This window comes from Macrobrachium rosenbergii, chromosome 37, assembly GCF_040412425.1.
Source record: "Macrobrachium rosenbergii isolate ZJJX-2024 chromosome 37, ASM4041242v1, whole genome shotgun sequence".
In the NCBI taxonomy this organism is placed as follows: domain Eukaryota; kingdom Metazoa; phylum Arthropoda; class Malacostraca; order Decapoda; family Palaemonidae; genus Macrobrachium; species Macrobrachium rosenbergii.
The window spans coordinates 2,784,883-2,805,314 of record NC_089777.1 but is presented as its reverse complement, the minus strand read 5'-3'; the positions used below and the strand labels follow the sequence as shown (position 1 = coordinate 2,805,314).

General features: G+C 37.0%; 3 protein-coding genes across 3 annotated transcripts in view; 1 reads left to right on the top strand and 2 right to left on the bottom strand.

The window, feature by feature from the left end:
• The window catches only part of LOC136825092 (uncharacterized), a 467,192-nt gene that overhangs the window by 329,835 nt on the left and 116,925 nt on the right, over nt 1-20,432 (bottom strand). The window contains exon 6 of the mRNA XM_067081135.1: nt 456-627. Within this exon, the coding sequence (XP_066937236.1) occupies nt 456-627 (172 nt within the window). The remainder of the gene's footprint in view (nt 1-455; nt 628-20,432) is intronic.
• The window catches only part of LOC136825252 (uncharacterized), a 218,875-nt gene that overhangs the window by 119,242 nt on the left and 79,201 nt on the right, over nt 1-20,432 (top strand). The window lies entirely within an intron of this gene.
• LOC136825083 (uncharacterized) lies at nt 2,097-17,129 on the bottom strand. Its single transcript, XM_067081130.1, has 4 exons — nt 16,975-17,129; nt 8,485-8,585; nt 3,413-3,646; nt 2,097-2,227 (listed from the first exon to the last, which is right to left on the bottom strand). Exons 1-4 carry the CDS (start codon nt 17,127-17,129, stop codon nt 2,097-2,099), a joined length of 621 nt encoding a protein of 206 aa, XP_066937231.1.

Below are 20,432 nucleotides of genomic sequence, written 5' to 3'. Positions count from 1 at the left end.
CCTGCTAAGGTCAGACATATCCCCTGCAGCAAGTATGCTAGAAGTGCTATGAATGATCTCAAGAGTAGTGAAACCTCTTCACCCAGGAACAGTTGTACTGACATTCTTCAAGGATTCCAACCTTACAGTTGCCTCTAGTACCATCACACACCACTCACTCCTCCTCTGCCAGATTAAGCACTCCTGTCTGAGTTCTACCAGAGTGATCTCATCTATTCATCCACAATTGTATTCTGTCACTGGATCTTTCCCATGCAGAAGTGCCTGTTGTTATACTTGAATGCTCCCCTGCAATTCCTGAATCTTTGGATGAGACAGCCCTCTCTCATTTCAGATCCACCCTTAACACCTGGTGTGGCCCTGCCACCCAACCAGAGCCTTCTTCACCAAAAATACCCTTTACCATGTTTGGAGGATATCTTGCTACCTGGACCAAAAAGTCATTTGTCTCTTACCAGTTCTTTAGACCATCTTGAGTGTTGCTGCTTGAAGAGCCCTCTTCCACTGAACCACTGAGTGGAGAGACCAGTGCAGACCCCTTCAGTTGTGGCATGCACATCTACATAATCCAAGATCAATACTGTTCCAGGGCTCACAATGGCCAAAAGGGTGTTTGAGATTAATGGGCTTTGAGATGACAAAGGGATGACTCTGAGCACCCAAGTGACTTCTCAGATGGCCAACAGCATTTGTCCTAAATCAGACCAATGACTAATTCCTCCCTAGCAGATTGAGCCTCAGGTTGCAATTGTTTCCTCTTCCTCCCAATCCTCAAAGTGTCAAACTATCCCATGAATAAGCAGAAGAGGAAGAGATTTTTGTCTCCTGTGGTCATTCCAGCTCCAGCTACCATGCAGAAGATGCTGATGAATCCTTTCTTATCTTTGCATCAGATGCCACCCAGGATTGTGCCAACTAAGCCAAGTCCACTGGTTTGTTAGACACCCTGTCTACCAACCTTCAAAGACGACGAGATTCAAACACAACAAGGAATGAGTTTCTGCTGGTGACAGAGGATTTGAGCTGAACTGCTGAACAAATATTAATAAAAGTTTTGCATAGCTTTTTTAACAAAATCACAGACATCCAAATTATGAGAGAGCTGTTGGTTTCAATATAAGCAGTACGGTACATGTTGAGTGACACTGAATACCATGATGATAATTCAGTATGGCAGAAGGTTTGATAATTTTCCTTTATATCTAGTGAGAATGCAAGTTTTCATATTTTCACTTTCAATATCCTCTCATATTTTTAAATTATGAAAAAAGGTTCTTCCATATGATGATTCTGTATTTTGGGGTTACAACAAAATTGTTTTTCTTTCCACTAAAACTTGATTGTCTAAAAGTTGCACACTGACAGTTATGTTACATATTTTTCAATTTTTGTCTTTCACAAAAATTAAAGGTACCTTTAATTCCCATTACTGTCGTTCCTGATACTTAGTAAGAGTACCACCTAAAGTATCTTACAGGGCCTCTGTAGAAATCAAGTGCCCCTGTGGCTCAAGCTAAATTGCTTTACTTTTACTTCACATCTGTTCCAACTGACTGTTCAATTTCTTTAATTTTACCTTGCTTAATTTTCACATCTTATGTTATTAATAAACACTTTGGACGAGCCCTTATAGAAGTCTGGAAAAGTGACTTAGTGCTCTCATGATCCTAATGTACTTCATCAAGACTGGAAAAAATGCCTGACACAAATGTATTTAAATACCTGGCCTTCATATAAAACATGAAATTCTAAATATTATTAAAACATTGAAGTAACATCCAAAACCACAGACTTGACTGATTAATGAGATATTTATGTAAACTGCATAACAATGACTATGGTTTATGAAGCTGGAAATTATTAATTTGGAATAAAAATAAACACAAATTTCTTGACAAAAATTTTCAGGAAAAAAAAAAAAAAAAAAAAAAAAACACTCACCAGTCCAACCATGCTACATATAGGCATTCAGACCTTACGTCCAGAAAATTTTACTTCCATGAAAACTGATAAAAAGCTGGCTAATAAACAACAAAAGATATTTTTTGTTGTCCTGAAAGGATCTCTGCATAATGCCTTCATTTCATTAGTAGAGGCTAAATGGAAAAAATTTTTAATATTGCACGTTGCTCTTTCTCTTCATTGTTAGAGTCTTGAGTCTTGGAGTCTGATAACTGATACTTCAATCTTCCGTCACTTCTGTAACCAATTTGTAAAGATGGCAAACCTGTAAGCATTAAACAAGCATTGAAAAAAGTACTGCATATAAACCACTTTCTCCATCTCTCTATATATCCTCAGGAATGGCTGGTCAAGCAATTGCAACTGTTTATTTATGTTAACCCCAAGCCAAGTTCAATTAAAAATATATACATGTTTCCCTTATAACTCACCTCCCTCAAAGGAGAGTTGGTTTAAACATGATACCACGACAATCAAACTCAAATGCAACCCTTATCAGCTAACAGAGCGATAAACCCACTTAGCAAAAAAACTTTCACGTAAAGGCACAAGGCATAAGTACTGGCTGCGGGTTTAGACAAAGAAGAGGGAGTGTGGACCCAATGTTTGTTAGGAAAAAACTGTTTGAGGTTGAGGAAAGGAAGAGAAAAAGTTTAAAGCTTACAAACAACTGAATAAAGAATATGAAAGAACTGAGAGATACTATGTAGCATTGAGGATGCATAGTCCACAGGGTAACTTGTTTAGGGCAATTGCTAGTTTTTACGATGACCGTGAAGCCTGTGCTGATATGTGGTTAAGAGAGTTATTGGTTTGGTGTAAAAGATGGTCTGGGATAAGGGTGTGTTATGTCCCCATTAAAGTTAGTATTTTGATGAATGGTAAGAAAAGTCACAAAAGGGCAGGAGAAGTCAGTGAAAGTTTGTACAGTAGTAAAATAAATGCGCCATGAATGAAGTGCAAAGGGGCTGCTTGAAGACCATACTGTATAGCATTAAATAGTGACAGTGAGGAGGAGGTAAGAGATGGTAAATTTTGGGACTTCATATGGATGGCACAAAGTCATATACTGTATTCTCTTACATGTGGTAAGTTTGACTTGAGATTTAACTTGTGTGATTCATGATTACACAGATTATTGAGGAGAGTGACTTCTGGCCTAGATGAAGTCTATCTATAAGAAATGTGCTTAATCATAGAAATAACCCTTGACACTACATGTTTTACAGCAAATACATGGATTCACCAGGGCCTGGTGAATCCATGCATTTGCTGATAATTCATTGTTTGAAATGAATCACTCACAACTGATGGCTGCTTCTCAATGGTCTGATTGAAGTATTTAATTAATAATAATAATAATAATAATAATAATAATAATAATAATAATAATAATAAAAAAAAAAAAAAAAAATAAAAGAAGCAAAACTAGCATTAAAAATGTACTGACCTTGCACTCCACATTTATTTCGAGCAAAATCTTCCAAAACTTCTCGTTCATAGTTAGCAAAGTTAAGGTGTACTAAAATTTGTGCCAAGTCTTTTTCAAACTTTTCAGACTTGCTACTGGTACTCTGTTTAGTTGTAATTTCTAGCAGTTCAGGTAACAATGATGTACAAGACTGCAAGACTGAAGCCCATTCACTGAGGTTCATACTTACAGTCAATAATCCATGTAAGCAACCTGAAAAAGTATATGAATTAAGTCCTGCAGTGCACCTTAATAAAAAGAAATTAATTCAAATACTGATTTACATACAAAAAGCAATATTCAAATACTGATTTAAATTCAAAAGCTTGTATGCAGAAACTATTAAAAAATTAATGCCACTGGCACCAATGGATTCTGGTAACCTTGGCAAATCTAACAATGTTTACAGGTAGTGTATCATAAGAAAAGAAGAGGCAAATGTTCATATTAGTAATAGGGGAAGTTGCAAAAAAGTGGAGAAAAGGATGTCTGAATGCTGCCATTGTTAGATAACTTAGTGATAACAGCAGAATCTAAAGAGGTCTTGGAATTGAATAAATGTTAAAAGAGTGGCATGATGAGAACTTGATAATGTCTGCAAAGCAAGCCTTTGATAACTAAAATTAATAAAATCAGTCGTGTACTGTAATACAGCAAACCCCTGTATTCATGGTCTCATGATTCGTCCTATTTGTGGACTTCTCTATGGAAAATATATATACATTATTCACTTAAAATTTGCCCATTCGTGAAAATTTTCACTGAGAAATATTCACTAATTACTGTATTTTCATGTCATTTTCATGACTAAATGCACTTTTTGTGATAAAACTAAATACGCAGGTACACAGGTAGTGCTAGAGTTAATATTATTCACCTTTACGATAATTGATTTTACGATGGGGTAAAAATTAATACCGATATGGCAATATTTATAATATATTTTAAAATTTCATTTGGCATACACAGCAGAACACAATCAGGCAGCAAGAGACCAAATTACAATAGACCAACTTCTTTTCCTCCATCTCTTTATCCCATCTTCTAGTTAAAAAATAAAAGAGAATGATACAAGTATTGTTAGTAACGTTATACTCTTGCGTAAATGTATACAGCCATAAACAACCAAACAAGAAACTGTTGTTTTGCTTACAACCGAACCAAATTGGATAGCAACAGCTGTTTTGCTTGTATTTCAAGCATTGTATGGTAATAAACAATTACCGTAGTTATAGTACAAAATGACGTTAAGTAGAATAGGACTGATATATTTTTACATTATGCCCTTACTCGGTATGGATAAAAGATTGGCAAGGAAATATACTGCTAAATTTAAGCTGCAAGTTGTAACTGAAGCAGAGAAAAACAATGTTCAAGCTGCTAGTGACTACAAATTATCGTGCATCGGCAACATGGATGAAACTCGACCATAATTAAAATTGGAGAGAAAGTATTTTAATCAAAATTACTGGGCATGAAAGAAAACATATTACTGTACTGCTATTTTTACACCGTAAACGATAAATACGTAAAGCTTGTATCATGATGAAATCAAGTGAAAATAGCAAACAGAATCTTGATTTTATTTTTTTTTTTACAAAAAAAAAAAAAAAAATGTCCTCAAATGGCTGTCATCTATTAACAAAAATAGCTAAATTAAATTCACAACAAGACGTACTTAAGTTATATTTCGACTTAAAAACACTTCATATAATGAAAAATAACCTTAACCCATATAAATAAAGTATCTTGAGATTAATTTATGCTAACTAGAAGCAAGAAAAGTGCTCTGAACTGAGTTAAATATGGTGAAATAAACATACCGCGTAATCGATTTCCAAACCAAAACACTGATCGCTATGATCGCAATTTATAATACAAAAAAAGGATATCTTACTTTAACCAGACCACTGAGCTGATTAACCCTAAACGCCGAGCCTCTATTTACAAAAGTGTCTGCCGTATGCCAGTGGCGTTTGGGAGTTAGCGCCCGACACGGAAAAAATTTTTTTTTAGAAATCACAGCATGCTTAGTTTTTAAGATTAAGAGTTAATTTTTGCTCCTTTTTTGTCATTGCCTGAAATTTAATATGCAACCATCAGAAATGAAAAAATATTATCATATATAAATATTGAAATATAGACAGCAAAAAAAAAATTTCATATATAGTTCTATACAAATCGCGCTGTGAGCAAAAACGGTTAAAGATAATGAGTTATTTTTTTCTTTGTATTGTACACTAAATTGCAATGATTTTGGTATATAACAAATTGTAAAATGATCAAAGCAACACAGAGAAAATATTATCACAAAATGATGCATGAATTCGTAAGGGCCGGACGTAAAAAATAGTATTTTTCAAAAATTCACCATAAATCGAAATATTGTGCTAGAGACTTCCAGTTTGTTGCAAAAATGAAGGTAATTGATTGAATATTACTAGACTGTAAGTGTTTTAGCTACAATTGCAGTTTCAACCATTTCGGTCGAGTTAAAGTTGACCGAAGGTAGAATTTTTTTCTATTTATTGTGATTTATATGAAAATATTTCAAAACTGATAAAAAAGCTACAACCATGAGTTATTTTTGTTGTATTCTACATGAAATTGTGCACATTTTCACATATAAAACCTTATGTAACAACTAATATAAAACGGTGTAAACATTACGACAAAGTGACGAAAAGAATTTCTAGATGTTCGGCCGAGTTACCACGCGGAAGTAAGGAAAAAGTTTTTTCAAAAATTCACCATAAATCAAATTATTGTGCTAGAGACTTCAATTTGTTGCAAAAATGTAAGAGTTTTAGCTTACAATTGTGTTTTCCGACCATTTCAGTCGAGTCAAAGTTGACCGAAGGTTGAAATTTTGGCACTTATCGTGATTTATATGAAAATATTTTCAAACTGATAAAAGCTACAACCATGGGTTGTTTTTTGTTGTATTTTACATGAAATTGTGCACATTTTCATATATAAAACTTTATGTAACTGCTAATATAAAATGGTGCAAAAGTTACGACAAAATGACGGAAGAATTTCTGAAATTTTCGGCCGAGTTACCGCGCGGATGTAAGGAAAAAAGTTTTTCAAAATTCACCATAAATCGAAATATTGTGCTAGAGACTTCCAATTTGTTGCAAAATGAAGGTAAATGATTGAATATTACTAGAATGTAAGAGTTTTAGCTTACAATTGCGTTTTTCGATCATTTCAGTCGAGTCAAAGTTGACCAAAGGTTGAAATTTTTGTAGTCGATGTACGGTATATCCACTCAGCACCCGACAGACAATTTTAGTCGACGCGTGCGATACGTCCAGTCGGCGTTTAAGGGTTAATTAAGATGGAATAAAGCATATTATAGCAACTCTTACCTTACATGTTCTTACTGATCCAAAAATAAAAATAAAATAAAAGAAAATCCAAAACAAAAACAATTTTGTTGAACACAATACTGGTACATCTAACAATCTGTCTATCTCCTATTGAAACCGGCAACAGATTTAGATTGACTGGCTTGCAAGTGTTTGTACCTATTGGTCCTCTGGTGGGGGTGGGGATATGGATATTCAGAGAAACTGTGTTCTTGTTTTCCTTTTACAATCTGTTGAACTCCTTCTGGTACAGAAGTAAAACTATATACTGTAATGGAGAGGTAAGATTCATTTTTCAAAAAGCTTATTTAAAATTAATATCAATGAATATGAAAAAACAAAGTATTTTTTACAATAACAAAAGCTCTCCAAAAGTTAAATGCCTGCCTATCCCTCCACAACCATTCCAGACGTCCTTCCCACCCCAGAAATAATATCCGCAGACTCTCAACCCCTTCCAACAATAATCCTTTCTCAGCAGGCTTCTGCCTGTAAGCTCTTTTACTACCACCTCTTTCTGGTGCAGCAATGCCAACCCTCCCCACCTATCCTGCTGGGCCTTCCCACTCCCACCCTACAAATTCCTCCCATAACTCGATCTCAGCTTGTTGATGCCAGTACAGTGTCACAAACGAATCTTTCTTCCTTAGCTACCTTGTCAAACATAAAAAGTACAGTTTCTTTCAATTTTTATGAATTGTACAATAGCATGTATATTGTGGTGCTGGAGCCCTCCAGATAGTGTCACGTGTCGGATTGGGTGAAAATGGATAATTGAGGGACTACTTGCATATTTTTGAGCTGTGTATGAAGATGGTCTCAAAGCCCACCTACAACACTTAGCATACCCTGCCACAGCTAAAAAAGAACGAATCAGTTCTGCTTCATCTGGCAACATTTTCCACTGCAATGCAAGGCACTTGCAATGACTCTCCGTTCAATCCTGTTTACAAATGCAGGATAGTAGTCAGTAACCTAAAACCTGACACCTGGAAGTACCTATATGACCATCTGACCTGCAATCTAGTAATTGAGCAGATTTAAAAAAAGGGCCTCATGCTAATGTTCCAAGTTTTAGGAGTACCAGCGAAGGAATCCAACCTAACAACTCTTCCTTAACCTTTAACAACTCACATCACTAAACTAACAGAACTCAGTGCTGAATGGCAAACATTCAACAAACCGCAGTGTCTCCCACCTCTTCACAAAGCAACAACACATGATAATTTCAATTACTCCCAAGCAGGCACCCTCCTCCTGGAGCTACATGCATGGCTTTAAAGTGGTCCACAGAGAGCATAAGAGTAAGGCACGCAACATATGCCACCTATGAGGAAAGAAGGGCAAATGTTTTCATTAAATTTTTACCATTAATAAGGATTTTACACTGTATGCCTGAAAGCAGGCCATTGCTCTCAGGACTGCATCTCCTTGCCATAACTGGTGATATGAACTAGACAGTCCTCCCCCCAAAGACTGCTATAATGCCTTGAGTACACCTAAAGTAATGGCTAAGTGTAATAATGTCTGAACATATACTAAAGCCCTATGGATGATTTTACAGCAAAGATAAAGGCTTACTGTAAGTGATGGATTTGTGGTGGAGCAAATTCAGATAAAAAGTACTGCAAGGTACACATTTTGCAAACTTGGTTACAAATTCAACATTTTACATACCATCACTATCATATTTAACTGGAACAAAGTTCACACTGTGCTTGTGCTCGAAAACATTCTGTACAAAATTGGTGGCTGCAGCATCCCATTCACTACTTTTCCTGAAACCCACAAAAATGAAAATATTTATTGGGGAATTACTTTACAGCAATGTACACTTATTTGTATCGCACTAAAAGTAAGTTTCCAACTACTGGAAAACACATTCACAAACAAGTCATGTTCAAATGTAAATTAATATTCAAATATAATTACAACATAGTCAATAGGTATCACTAGAGGGTAGCAAATTCATACTAGTCATTTATGACATTAACATGGATTATTCACCAGGTAAAATATTACGGCATTTTAAAATGTCTCTAAAGAAGATCTATATATATATATATATATATATATATATATATATATATATATATATATATATATATATATATATATATATATATATATATATATATATATATATATATATATATATATATATATATATATATATTGTCATGAAACATACAAGTACCTGGTTATTACACAGCTAATCACAGATTTCGAAAATTTACTCACTTTAGCCAGATACCTGAACTCTCATAACAATATAAGAATTATGACGGAGTACTCTAAAGGTAACAGTGATCCCTTAAAAAGCTCATTAATCAGATGAAAAAATCAAACTAAGTTTATCAAGACTAGTGTGAGGAATCAACAATTAAACATGAAATACACTAGAGTTAAAAGGCATCACTCCATCAAACAACTTTAACTGTTTCCCTGGTCTTAATTCACTTCAGCAAAACTAAAGGAACAAAACATATTTATCGCTTTGCCTTATTCACACAATTAATCCTATTCACTGGTGGTAAATATGTGAAAAAAAAAGTTTTTCATTTATGAAAAACTTTTTTTTTTATTTTAAATACAAAAATTTTAAATACAAAAATTTATTTTTAAATTCAAAATTTATAATTAGAATTCACAATCTGAAAAATTTACTATTACTTGAAAACAACACAAAATTTAATTAATTCTTGAGTTAAACAAAACTAAATCACAAACACTTTAATTTATCAAGAAATTATTAAGTTCATCAAGCAGAATTTAAACTGTAAAGAATAACTCAAGATTTGAAAAGAAAATCTTAATAAATGAAAATTGAATCAAGTAAGCAATGTTAAATTATTAACCCTTTCCCATCTGTATATTTACTATATCACTGAGCGTACCTGAGCCCAAAGGTGTCTGGGAGCGGGTTGATAATGGGAAAAAATAATTTCGAAAAAATTCAGCAAAAATAGATATTTTATGCCAACAAAAGTTCATTTTGCTGTCCTTTTTTCTAAATGTTTATATTTTATGGTGGAATAGTCAGAATAAGAGTCCCAGTCCTCTAAATATGGAAACATGCGAGTTATTTAACGAAAAAAAAAAATTTTACTTATTTTTATATTTTCGTTAAGTAACCCAAAAACTACGAAAGTTAGGCGAATGAATTGTTTTTTTATGAGAAAGCCAACAAAATTCCATAAATATCGACATATAAAACAATGGAAAACGAATAAGTCCAGTTGGTGAAAAATTGATAGAAAAGAGGGTGAGAAACAGAGCGCTCTCTGCCCGCCTATGGTGAGAATTATCGCTAGAAACATTTTTTTTGAAGAGCACTATCTCGGTTATTTTACATAGAAATTACTTTGTAAATATACGAAAATGTAGAGGAAAAGTTAAAGAATAAAGGGAAAGTTAAGAAAAATGGCTTTGGTAACGGCAACAGTTTCATTTTGACGTCATAAGTTGATCAAAACGAAAAAATGTTCCGTTGTCAACATTATCGTTCGTGGCTCAAAAGCTATAACAGTTAGGCGAATGAATTATTTTTGAAGAAAAGCCAACACAATTCTCTAAATATTGACATATAATACAATGAAAAACGAATAAGTCCAGTTGGTGAAAAAATTGATAGAAAAGAGGGTAAGAAACAGAGCGCTCTGCCCAGCGTATGGTGAGAATTATCGCTACAAAAAAATTTTTTTTGCAGAGACCTATCTCGGTTATTTTTCATAGAAATTACTTTTGTAAATATACGAAAATGTAGAGAAAAGTTGAAGAATAAAGGAGGTTAAGAAAAATGGCTTTGGTGTAATGGCAACAGTCTCATTTTGACGTTATAAGTTGATCAACGAAAAAAAGTTACCATTGTCAACATTATTGTTCGTAGCTCAAAACTATAATAGTTAGGCGAATTAATTATTTTTATGAGAAAGCCAACAAAATTCCTAAATATCGACATATAAAAAGAATGAAAAACGAATATGTTCAGTTGGTGAAAAATTGATAGAAAATAGGGTAAGAAACAGAGCACGCTGCCCGGCATACGGTGAGAATTATCGCCAGAAATTTTTTTTTGAAGAGCCCTAGCTCGGATATTTTTCATAGAAATTACTTTGTAAATATACAAAAATGTAGAGAAAAGGTTGAGGAATAAAGTGAGAGTCAAGAAAAATGGCTTTGGTAACGGCAACAGTTTCATTTTGATGTTATAAGCTGATCGAAAACGAAAAAAATTTTCCAGTTATCAACATTATCGTTCGTAGCTCAAAAGCTATAACAGTTAGGCGAATGAATTATTATTTTTATGAGAAAGCCAACAAAATTCTCTAAATATCGATATATATAATAATGAAAATGAGATTCAGAGCCCTGCCTAAAATCCAGACGTCTCTTATGTGACGCACTAGCAACGTTTTCCACTAGTTTTACTGTTAAAACTTTGCGAAAGCATGTTGGAAACTGTTCTCTATTGACATCACTGTATGTAAACAACCACACGTGTTTACAACCTGCATACGCGCATGGTCTCTGACAGAAGTGTGGCCTGCCAGGCCTGCATGGGTGGGATCAGCTGATATCATTGTGAGAATTTTACTATGCCAGGGATTTGGCGCATGCACAGCACAGGAACTAAAAAAATTTATAGAAAAGAGGGTACAAACAGAGTGTTTCCAATAATGTAATCCTACATTTTATAAAAAAAATATAAGATACGAGAGAGAAGCGTGGGTAGGATCAGCTGATTTCATTGTGAGAAATTTACTATGCCAGGGATTTGCACATGCGCAGTATAGGAACTGCTTGGCTGGCGTATTGATGCCAGAGTTACGGGCCCAAGGTATGCTTTAGCGTATGAAACCACCAACTGTCCGAAAATAAAAAAAAATTTACCACTACCACACGTCAGAAAAATTCGATAAATTTTACGTAAAATTACGTCAGTCAGGAAAGGGTGATATTGCATATTATTAAATCAATTGGACATGAAAGTGTTAAGAAATATTTAAAATGCTAAGTAAATAAATGTTAAATCATTATATAAAATGTGAAAAATCAAGAGATTGCAAACACAAGAACACACAAAAAAATTATCCATAAAATTTCACCAAGGCAAAAATTTTCTCAATATACCTTATTATACCATGGTAATAATAAGCAAAATTCACTTTACCTTACACAAGCTTGTGAAAACCTTTATAAAATCAGCAGCTGCTTTAGATTCACAAAACACACTTTTTATTTGGGTGCCGTTACCACCAAATTTTTACACTTTTCCTACACTCAGATCTCAAAAGCTAAGACTAATACTAGTGACCACACTAACGCTTTCTGTTAATAATTATTCTCTTTTGAAGAGAGAGAGAGAGAGAGAGAGAGAGAGAGAGAGAGAGAGAGAGAGAGAGAGAGAGAGAGAGGAAACCAATCTGAATGGTCTCTGAAATTAGAGTGGGCAAATTTTGAGGGATTCCAGTAGTACATGACACACTCAAGTGACGTCATTAAGGCTTTTAGGAACGAGATCTGAAAACCTTCGGTCAACTTTAACTCGACCCATTTAAATGGTAAAAAATGCAATTATAAGCTAAAACTCTTACATTCTAGTAATATTCAATCATGTAACTTCATTTTGCAACAAACTGAAGTCTCTAGCACAATATTTCGACTTATGGTGAATTTCTGAAAAAAAAAAAAAAAAAAAAAAAAAAAAACTTTTTCCTTCGTCTCACACAAAGTAACTCAGCCGAACATCTCTGAAATTCTTTCTGTCACGTTGTCGTAATGTTTGCATTGTTTTACATTAGTCGTTACATAAACTTATATATGAAAATGTGCTAATTTCATGTAAAATACAACAGAAAATAGCTCATGGTTGTAGCTTTCATCAGTTTTGAAATATTTTCACATAAATCATGATACCTGCCAAAATTTCAACCTTTAGTCGGCAATTTCAACCTTCAGTCAAATTTAACTCGACCGAAATGGTCGAAAAACGCAATTGTAAGCTAAAACTCTTACATTTTAGTAATATTCAAGCATTTACCTTCATTTTGCAATAAATTGGAAGTCTCTAGCACAATATTTCGATTTATGGTGAATTTTTGAAAAAAACATTTTCCTTACGTCCGCGCGGTAACTCAGCCAAACATCTCAGAAATTCTTTTGTCACGTTGTCGTAATGTTTGCACCGTTTTATATTAGTCGTTACATAAACTTTTTTATATGAAAATGTGCGCAATTTCATGTACAATACAACAGAAAATAACTCATGGTTGTTCCTTTTTATCAGTTTTTTGAAATATTTTCATAAATCACGATAAATAGAAAAAGTGCGACTGGTCAACTTTAACTCGACCGAAATGGTCAAAACTGCAATGTAAGCTAAAACACTTTACAGTCTAGTAATATTCAATCAATTAGCTTCATTTTTTCAACAAACGGGAAGTCTCTAGCACAATATTTCGATTTATAGTGAATTTTTGAAAAAAATTTTTTACGTCGGCGTGTTACGAATTCATGCATCATTTTGTGATAATATTTTTTCTCTGTGTTGCTTTGATCGTTTTAAAATTTGTTATATACCAAAATCATTGCAATTTAATGTACAATACAAAGAAAAAAAAAAATAACCGTTAGCTTTAACCGCTTTGCTCACAGCGCGATTTGTATAAAATTATATATGAAAAATTATTTTTGCACTGTCATATATTTCAATATTTATATATGGTAATGATATTTTTTCATTTCTGATGGTTGCATACTAAACTTCAGGCAATGACAAAAAAGGAGCAAATTGAACTCTTAATCTTAAAAACTAAGCGTGCTGTGATTTTTAAAAAAACTTTTTTTCCGCTTCTGCTAACTCCCTAACGCCGCCCGGCATCGGGAGACGTTTTTGTAAATAGAGGCTCGGCTTTTGGGGTTAAGTACATCTCTAGACTGGAAGAGGAAGATATGCATATGCACATGGTAAGAAGTCAACCCCGGTATTCACAGGGGATGTGTGCCACAATCCCCATGAATAGCTTAAATCCGTAAACTCTTGACACCCTCTAAAATATTTATAACTGCCTATTTTGATAGTTCAAACACCAAAACACCTAAAAATGCTTATACCTCAGTATATTAATAGTTTTTATAACAAAAATCCATTTAGTCACAAAAATTATATGGAAATACAGTAATTAGTGAAAAATACCTAGAATATGCAAATTTCCTGCATAATGTGTATGTATGTATTATGTCCTATTATATAAGGTCAGATAAGTCCTGCTCCTTCCACATCTGTTTTAAGATCAATGTCCTATCGACTTATATCTCAAAGATACCATGGTAGCAATGAGGTCAGCCTGTGTACTGGGTCAGCACATTCTCTCTCTCTCATTACCTAAGTCACTAACTGAACTAAGGAAGAACAGCAAAAACATGACTACAAAAAAATATAATTTATTCAGTAATCTAACATGGCAAGTAGATTGGAATCAAAATAGGAAATGAAATGGAATATCTGCATCCCAGAACTGTTAACCCAACTGACCAAGTAAGAAATATAACAGCAATATCATTGTCCACCAGTTGAGTCTTTACAACAAAAGAGTCAAAATAAGTCACCACGACCAATAGTCATGATAGTCACATTCCTCCATTTATACTGACTCAATTCAATACATCTGAGTAAACAAAGGGAAAAAAACACAACTTTTAAAACAGGCACAGAGAAAATAAATGGAATGTTTTCTCATATTACCAACCCCAAAAAGAAATGCACAAAATTAAAAAGGGTAAAAATCAAACTTCAATAAAAATCAGGAGACATAGCAGATAAAAAATAAATGGAGAAAAGATATTCAGCATGGTAGCTGCAAAGAATCAGTACATGTTAAACAAAGTTAATTAAACCCATTCAGTTCCAGCTCACCTCACAGGCAGTCACAGAGTCCTCCAGAAAAGTGGATCTGAGCACACGGGAATCTAATTCTGAAATGTCACAACCTGTACTCAAATTTAATAATTCAAACCTTCTATGACATGCCCATGAAGGCAAACAAACGAACGCTTTAACCATAACTTGATGACTTCCAGTGGCATAGCCAGCACATCACCCAGGGGTACGATGCACTCTGTCTCCATGAGAAGCTAGACTGACGCCAGGCCTTCCTCAGCACTGACTCGCTGAATACGTAGGCAGTTTCCATTTACCTTTTCCCAGGATAACTCTGAGGAAACTGCCTAGTTAAAAACTAAATTTAACATCCAATGCTTTTCAGTAGCCTGGCCAGCAACTGTGCCACCCTCAGTAAGGATATAAACCCAATCCCAGCTATGATACCTTTCCCATTACCAGGTCCAAGAAATTTGTAATAAAGTGAAAATATCCACGCCATTTAACCGTAAAAGGTTTAGGTGGGTCTGTCAGCTGGCTCTCATTCTTCATAAGAACGAAGAAGAAAAGCTAGCCCCTTACCCTCACCACGTGAAGGAACCTACTTGAGGAGGGGTGGGCATAACCCAATATGCTGTTAACTGGGGTCTGCTTCAAGGCTCCCAGACTAAAATAGGGTTTTCATTTCCCTTCAGGTTCAAACCCCGTTTTTTAGTCAAAGGGAGCCGTGAGAGCCTCATGCAGGTGTACCAGAGAACATTTTAAAGAGGCTTTTTGTATATTTATAAAGTCACAACATCATTTGACAGGGAGGATGGACTTTAGACAATTATCCCTAACCAAAGCTTTTTCGCTCCCTTGGTTCAAACCAAATCTAAAACTTTTCTTATGCTGTACAGCTCACTCCTTTAAGCTGTTCCGAAGAGACTGTGTATTAGTGAAGAGCAAAAGAAATAGATTTTGGTGAAGAGCATGTAAAGACTATAATAGGTAAAAAATAACCAACTGGTTTAAAACTCACTAATTTTAAAGGAAGAGTTCTCTGCCAGCCAATTCACCTTCCGGGCATCCCATTCTTCCCTACAATCCTTTGCCGAGGGATGTGCACGCAGTCTGGACACTCGTGACTTCTTAACATAGTGTTTGACAAACACCTATGCCCGGGATTCACCCTGTATTTCTGGATACGTCCTCCATACACAAAGCTACTCAAAAGGCAAGGTGAGGCTGCGTGTTTACGGAGGTCATGTGACTTTGGTCTGATCCTGGCATATATCTAAATTAATTTACAAATGCTGGTTCTGAGGCTTCTAGGCAAAGCGGGGTGCTTTCTGCTTGGTACCAAAAGAGGGGAATGCCCTGCGTGATATGGTTGGAGCGATTGGTTGGGTACTTTTTCACTGTGGCCACTGGACACAGCTTCTGGATTAGAGGGCAAGAAGGGATAACTATGAGTTTCCGTTCATGAAACAAATTTCATTTTAGCAAAAATCTAGGAATGAAAAGGTTACTTTATTTTTTCCGAAAGAACAAAAACTGATCTTCCTTGAAGCGCATGGATTCCCACGATCTGCCCCACCGCCAGGCCCATCAAAACAACGTTTTTTCTAACGAAAATTTTATATTATTGCTGACTGCCTGTCTGTAGAGCAGCTAGACTATATCTAGAACCTAGTATAATTCACATGGTTGTTCACTCGCCTGTGGAGAGCCATTGATTTCCATCATCATTTCAAACACTTCTTGAATGCACCTCTACTCTGAATCCGTACCTTAAAGGAACCGCAAGGGCCGCCTTGTGATTTTTAATAGAACTCCCCCATGAAGTTATTATCAATGGTAGTTGGTTTACGGTCCCTAACAAATGAGACAAATTTGTTCCACAATGACTGATACTCTTTGGCAGATTTCCCCTTAATATTAGTGATTAAGAATTCCCTGACTTCATGTGACCATTCCATGAAGCACAGGGATCTGAGAAAGTCCACATGGAAGGCTTCCCGCCAGGAAAGGAGGAGGCGTAGACAGTTATCCCTTGAACCTGCTGGGAAAAAGTCAGCTTTCAGGCTGGAAACCAAGGGCTGTTTGGCCACATTGCCAATCACTCCTCCCTTGAACTCCTTGAGGAGTTGCAAATACTTCATTAATAAATTCATTGGGAAACAGATAAATGTTCCCCAGCAGGTTCCAGTCCAGCGAAGCGCCACTTCCTGCCACTGCTCGAAGGTCGATAGTGACAAAAATTCGGTAATTTGTGATTGTCACAGGTTAAGTAACAGATCTACCTGAAGATACAGATCTTGGAGGATCCTTTGAATGACCGGTTGCCCACCCCACTCCCTTCCTGGGCTTTGAATCTGAGAGGGAGTCCGCTAGGACATTCTTGAGCTCCCGCAGCGGGCTGCTGACAGTCCATTTCTTCAATTCGAGCTAATCTCATGATCCCCAACACTGTATGATTCAATGGCTTTGACCTTGATCCCCACGCCTGCCATTGTACCACCGCTTGTTGTCTATGAACAACCGAATGAGAGATCCTCTTGGGTTTCAGTCCCTGAGGACAGCAGCACTGCCATCACTTCTTTGATATTGATATGGCAAGATTTGAGAGCTCCGACCACTTTCCGACACTTTGTTCTGATTCGAGGTCCTCTACATCCGCCCTTCGCCAGCGGCCTGGGAGTGAATGGTCACCGAGACTGGTTTCGGACTAGCCGACTGAAGATTTAGGCTCATCTGATGCCCACGGTTTGAGCATTGTCTTGCACCTCCTTTTCATCGGGACCTTGTGGTCTCTGAATGATTTGTTTGCTTGAAAATGAGAATCCAGTTCAAATCCTCAAAGTCGTTTTCAAGACTGATCTATTATTGAGCGCACAGAAGTTTATTCCAGCACTTTAGGTCTTCCTCTGGAAAACTCTGGCTTTCTGAACCCTTACCTGATCTACTATTGACTCGGAGGGGTCTGGTAGGGGCTAGCTTTCCAATTCTCTAGACACCATTGTAGGCCTAGCCATCTGAACTTCCTTCTTGCTTCAGCCGGACTTTTCCCAGTTGATTAGGAACCCAAGTCCTGTAAGGTCTGGAACCACTATTCGGACGCCTAGATTAATTTCTTCTATCGACATCTCCGCGATCAAGCCTGGTCGCCCAGACACGCCATGACATTCACCCTGTAGTCTTAGTTGTTCTAAGATTACTTTGGTCACTGTGAACACTCTGGGGGCTACATTGAGGCCGAATGGCATCACTTTGAATCTGTACGACTGGCGACCCAGACAGAATCCTAGATACTGGCGAAAATGAGGTTGGATTGGAATGTGCCAATATGCGCCTTTCAAGTCGATAGAAGAGGTGTAGCTGTCCTTTGGCAAGGTATGTCTTATCTAAGACTCATCGTCAGCATTTGAATTTGGGACAGCTTATTGCTTTGTTGAGGACAGAGAGGTCCAGAATGACCTTTCCTGAGAGTCCCTTAGGAACACTGAAAGCCTCCCCTGAACCGGATAAAGTGGCATTTATTCTGTCCTTTATTAGCATTTTGTTCACAACAAATAGGGATCGACTTCTGCCGCGCTTGATGAATTCCACTGCGGAAGGGGCCCTTCCAATCCCAATCCCCGCGCAGACCTTTTGATACCACTTGATAGGCCCATGACACTTTCCAGGCTTCCTGAACCTCTTCCAGTCTGCCCCAACCTGAAATGTCTCATTGGTTGAATTGGACATCTACCACCAATCTTGTCCTCCCGCACTCTTTCTTTTTCCTCGAAAGGATCCGCCTTCCACAACTGCCCGGAGCCTCCTGGAACTGCCTGAAATTGGGATTGAGATGGCAGTGTTGCTCTTCTCAAGGATGGCTGAGAGTGGCATAGGGAATTGTTTCTGGGAAGAGGGATGGTCCTGGGTCTGGCGCAGGGAAGAGTTGGTGCTTAGTAAAGCCTTCTTATATTGTTGCTTCTTCCCATGCTTACCGGGTCTTCGGTCATATCCTAGTAACTCTCAAATTTGATACCTCGGTAGCAATATTATTCAGCTTGGTTACTTGTGGGTCCCTAGGGGAAGAGGTCACTACACATAGGGGAGAAGAAGAGGAGCCCTTTACTGGCATAGACTGGGGTCACACTTCAGGGGCTTGATGTCTAAGTTTTAATTTGGACGCTCTGCCTCCAGAAGGTGAATGAAGATTAGTTCATGTCTGCATTTGTAACCTAGGAGCACTGAATCTCTTGCTGGTCATAGCTGTATGCCTGAGATTCCACACGTCAAGGTTGTAATGCAGGACATTAATAGTCACTGAACTCCTGAACACACAGGGTGTCGGCAAGGTAAGGAGTGTCCAAGAAAAAAGCATGAACGGCATGTATTTGCTAGATTTTTGCCTTTCTTCATCACTTCTGTGAAGCCTGCTAATGGTTTTGTTAGATCAGTCCATGGGATCTGGCAGAACTGTTCCAAAGTCCTGGAGTTCTTTAAAGAGAACCCTGGCCCCATGGGCGGTTGACTACAAAAGTTCTTTTTCCCAAGATTTGAACAGTTTATTCAGATAGATGGGAACTTCTCACCAACTGGTACTTTCCCAGGCGGGAAGGTCTTTAGTAAGAACCTGTGCCCAGAGCACTAACAGGTTCCGGCAGATATTAGAAAGGAAGCCCTTCGCCTGATCCTGGGTAAAATCATGGTTTCTCCACCATAGCCAGAGTCTTAGGTGTTTGGCATCGAAAGCGAAACTTACTACCTTTGAAGTGGACAAAGGTTTTGCAACCTAACTCAGCTTCAGAGGGTGCATACATCACTATCATAGAAGATGCCATCCACCGCCTAGCTAGCCGTGATACCACCAGGGATTATACTGCTCTGCCTGCTCTCCCCACCACTCACATCTGGGAAATCATCTATATTAATGGGTGGATTCGACACTTGCGCTTGCTCCAGAGTCTGGTCCCCGAGCCCTGTATTCAAAGATTTTGCAAGTTAGAAGTTCTATCAATCTCAGTTCAGCTTTGATTCCATTGCAGGTATCCTAGTGCCAGCCAAAACTTTCTTAGTAGAGGCAGTTGTGCGACTGAAACATTATTCTCATCGACGTCCATAGGAGCCAATTTACTAGGGATGCTGCCAGGAATCGGTTGACCTATTGGAGGTCGAGGCTCAGCATCAGATAGATCCCCCTCATCATCCAGATTTTCAGATTCTCCCAAATCGATTTCATCCCCATGAAGGCACCACAGTGATTTAATAGATCCACATCATCAGTGGAGTTCTGCAAAACCCTTGACCGACTGAATTTGGCCGTGGGGAAGAGAAAATTTGCACCTTTGTCTGGCAAATAGCCAGAGGACCTTTGGCCGATTTAACTTACCATGCTCTTAAATGTTGTATATTAATATTTGCCATAGAGCCAGAAACAGTGTGATTGCCCGCATTTGTTCTGCATGACAGCTATTCAGCAATATTATTATGTCACACCCTGACTCCAGTATGGATGGTCCGTACTCCTGTACACTGCAGGAGCACACTGCACAAAACTCATGCTGAAGTCTTGATGGAGTCTATCCGTTTTCTTACAGGCGCATTAGTTTAATTTATTTGGCAAAGCCTATAAAAGAAAATAATACTATGAAACACCCCTAAAATGTTTAAGGAACTATGTTATGGGCCATTACATCAAGGAGAAAACGAGCATATAGGGGTTTTATATTCTCGAATGAGGTGACATTCATTCACCATCCTTTGTTTTCGA

Excerpts from the sequence above, each read along its gene's own strand:
- LOC136825083 (XM_067081130.1), bottom strand. The coding sequence starts at position 17,129 with ATGAGATTAGCTCGAATTGAAGAAATGGACTGTCAGCAGCCCGCTGCG. Across the intron at positions 3,647-8,484 it reads AGTTAAATATGATAGTGATG|GTTGCTTACATGGATTATTG; the intron begins GTATGTAAAATG and ends ATACTTTTTCAG. Across the intron at positions 2,228-3,412 it reads AAATAAATGTGGAGTGCAAG|GTTTGCCATCTTTACAAATT; the intron begins GTCAGTACATTT and ends TAATGCTTACAG.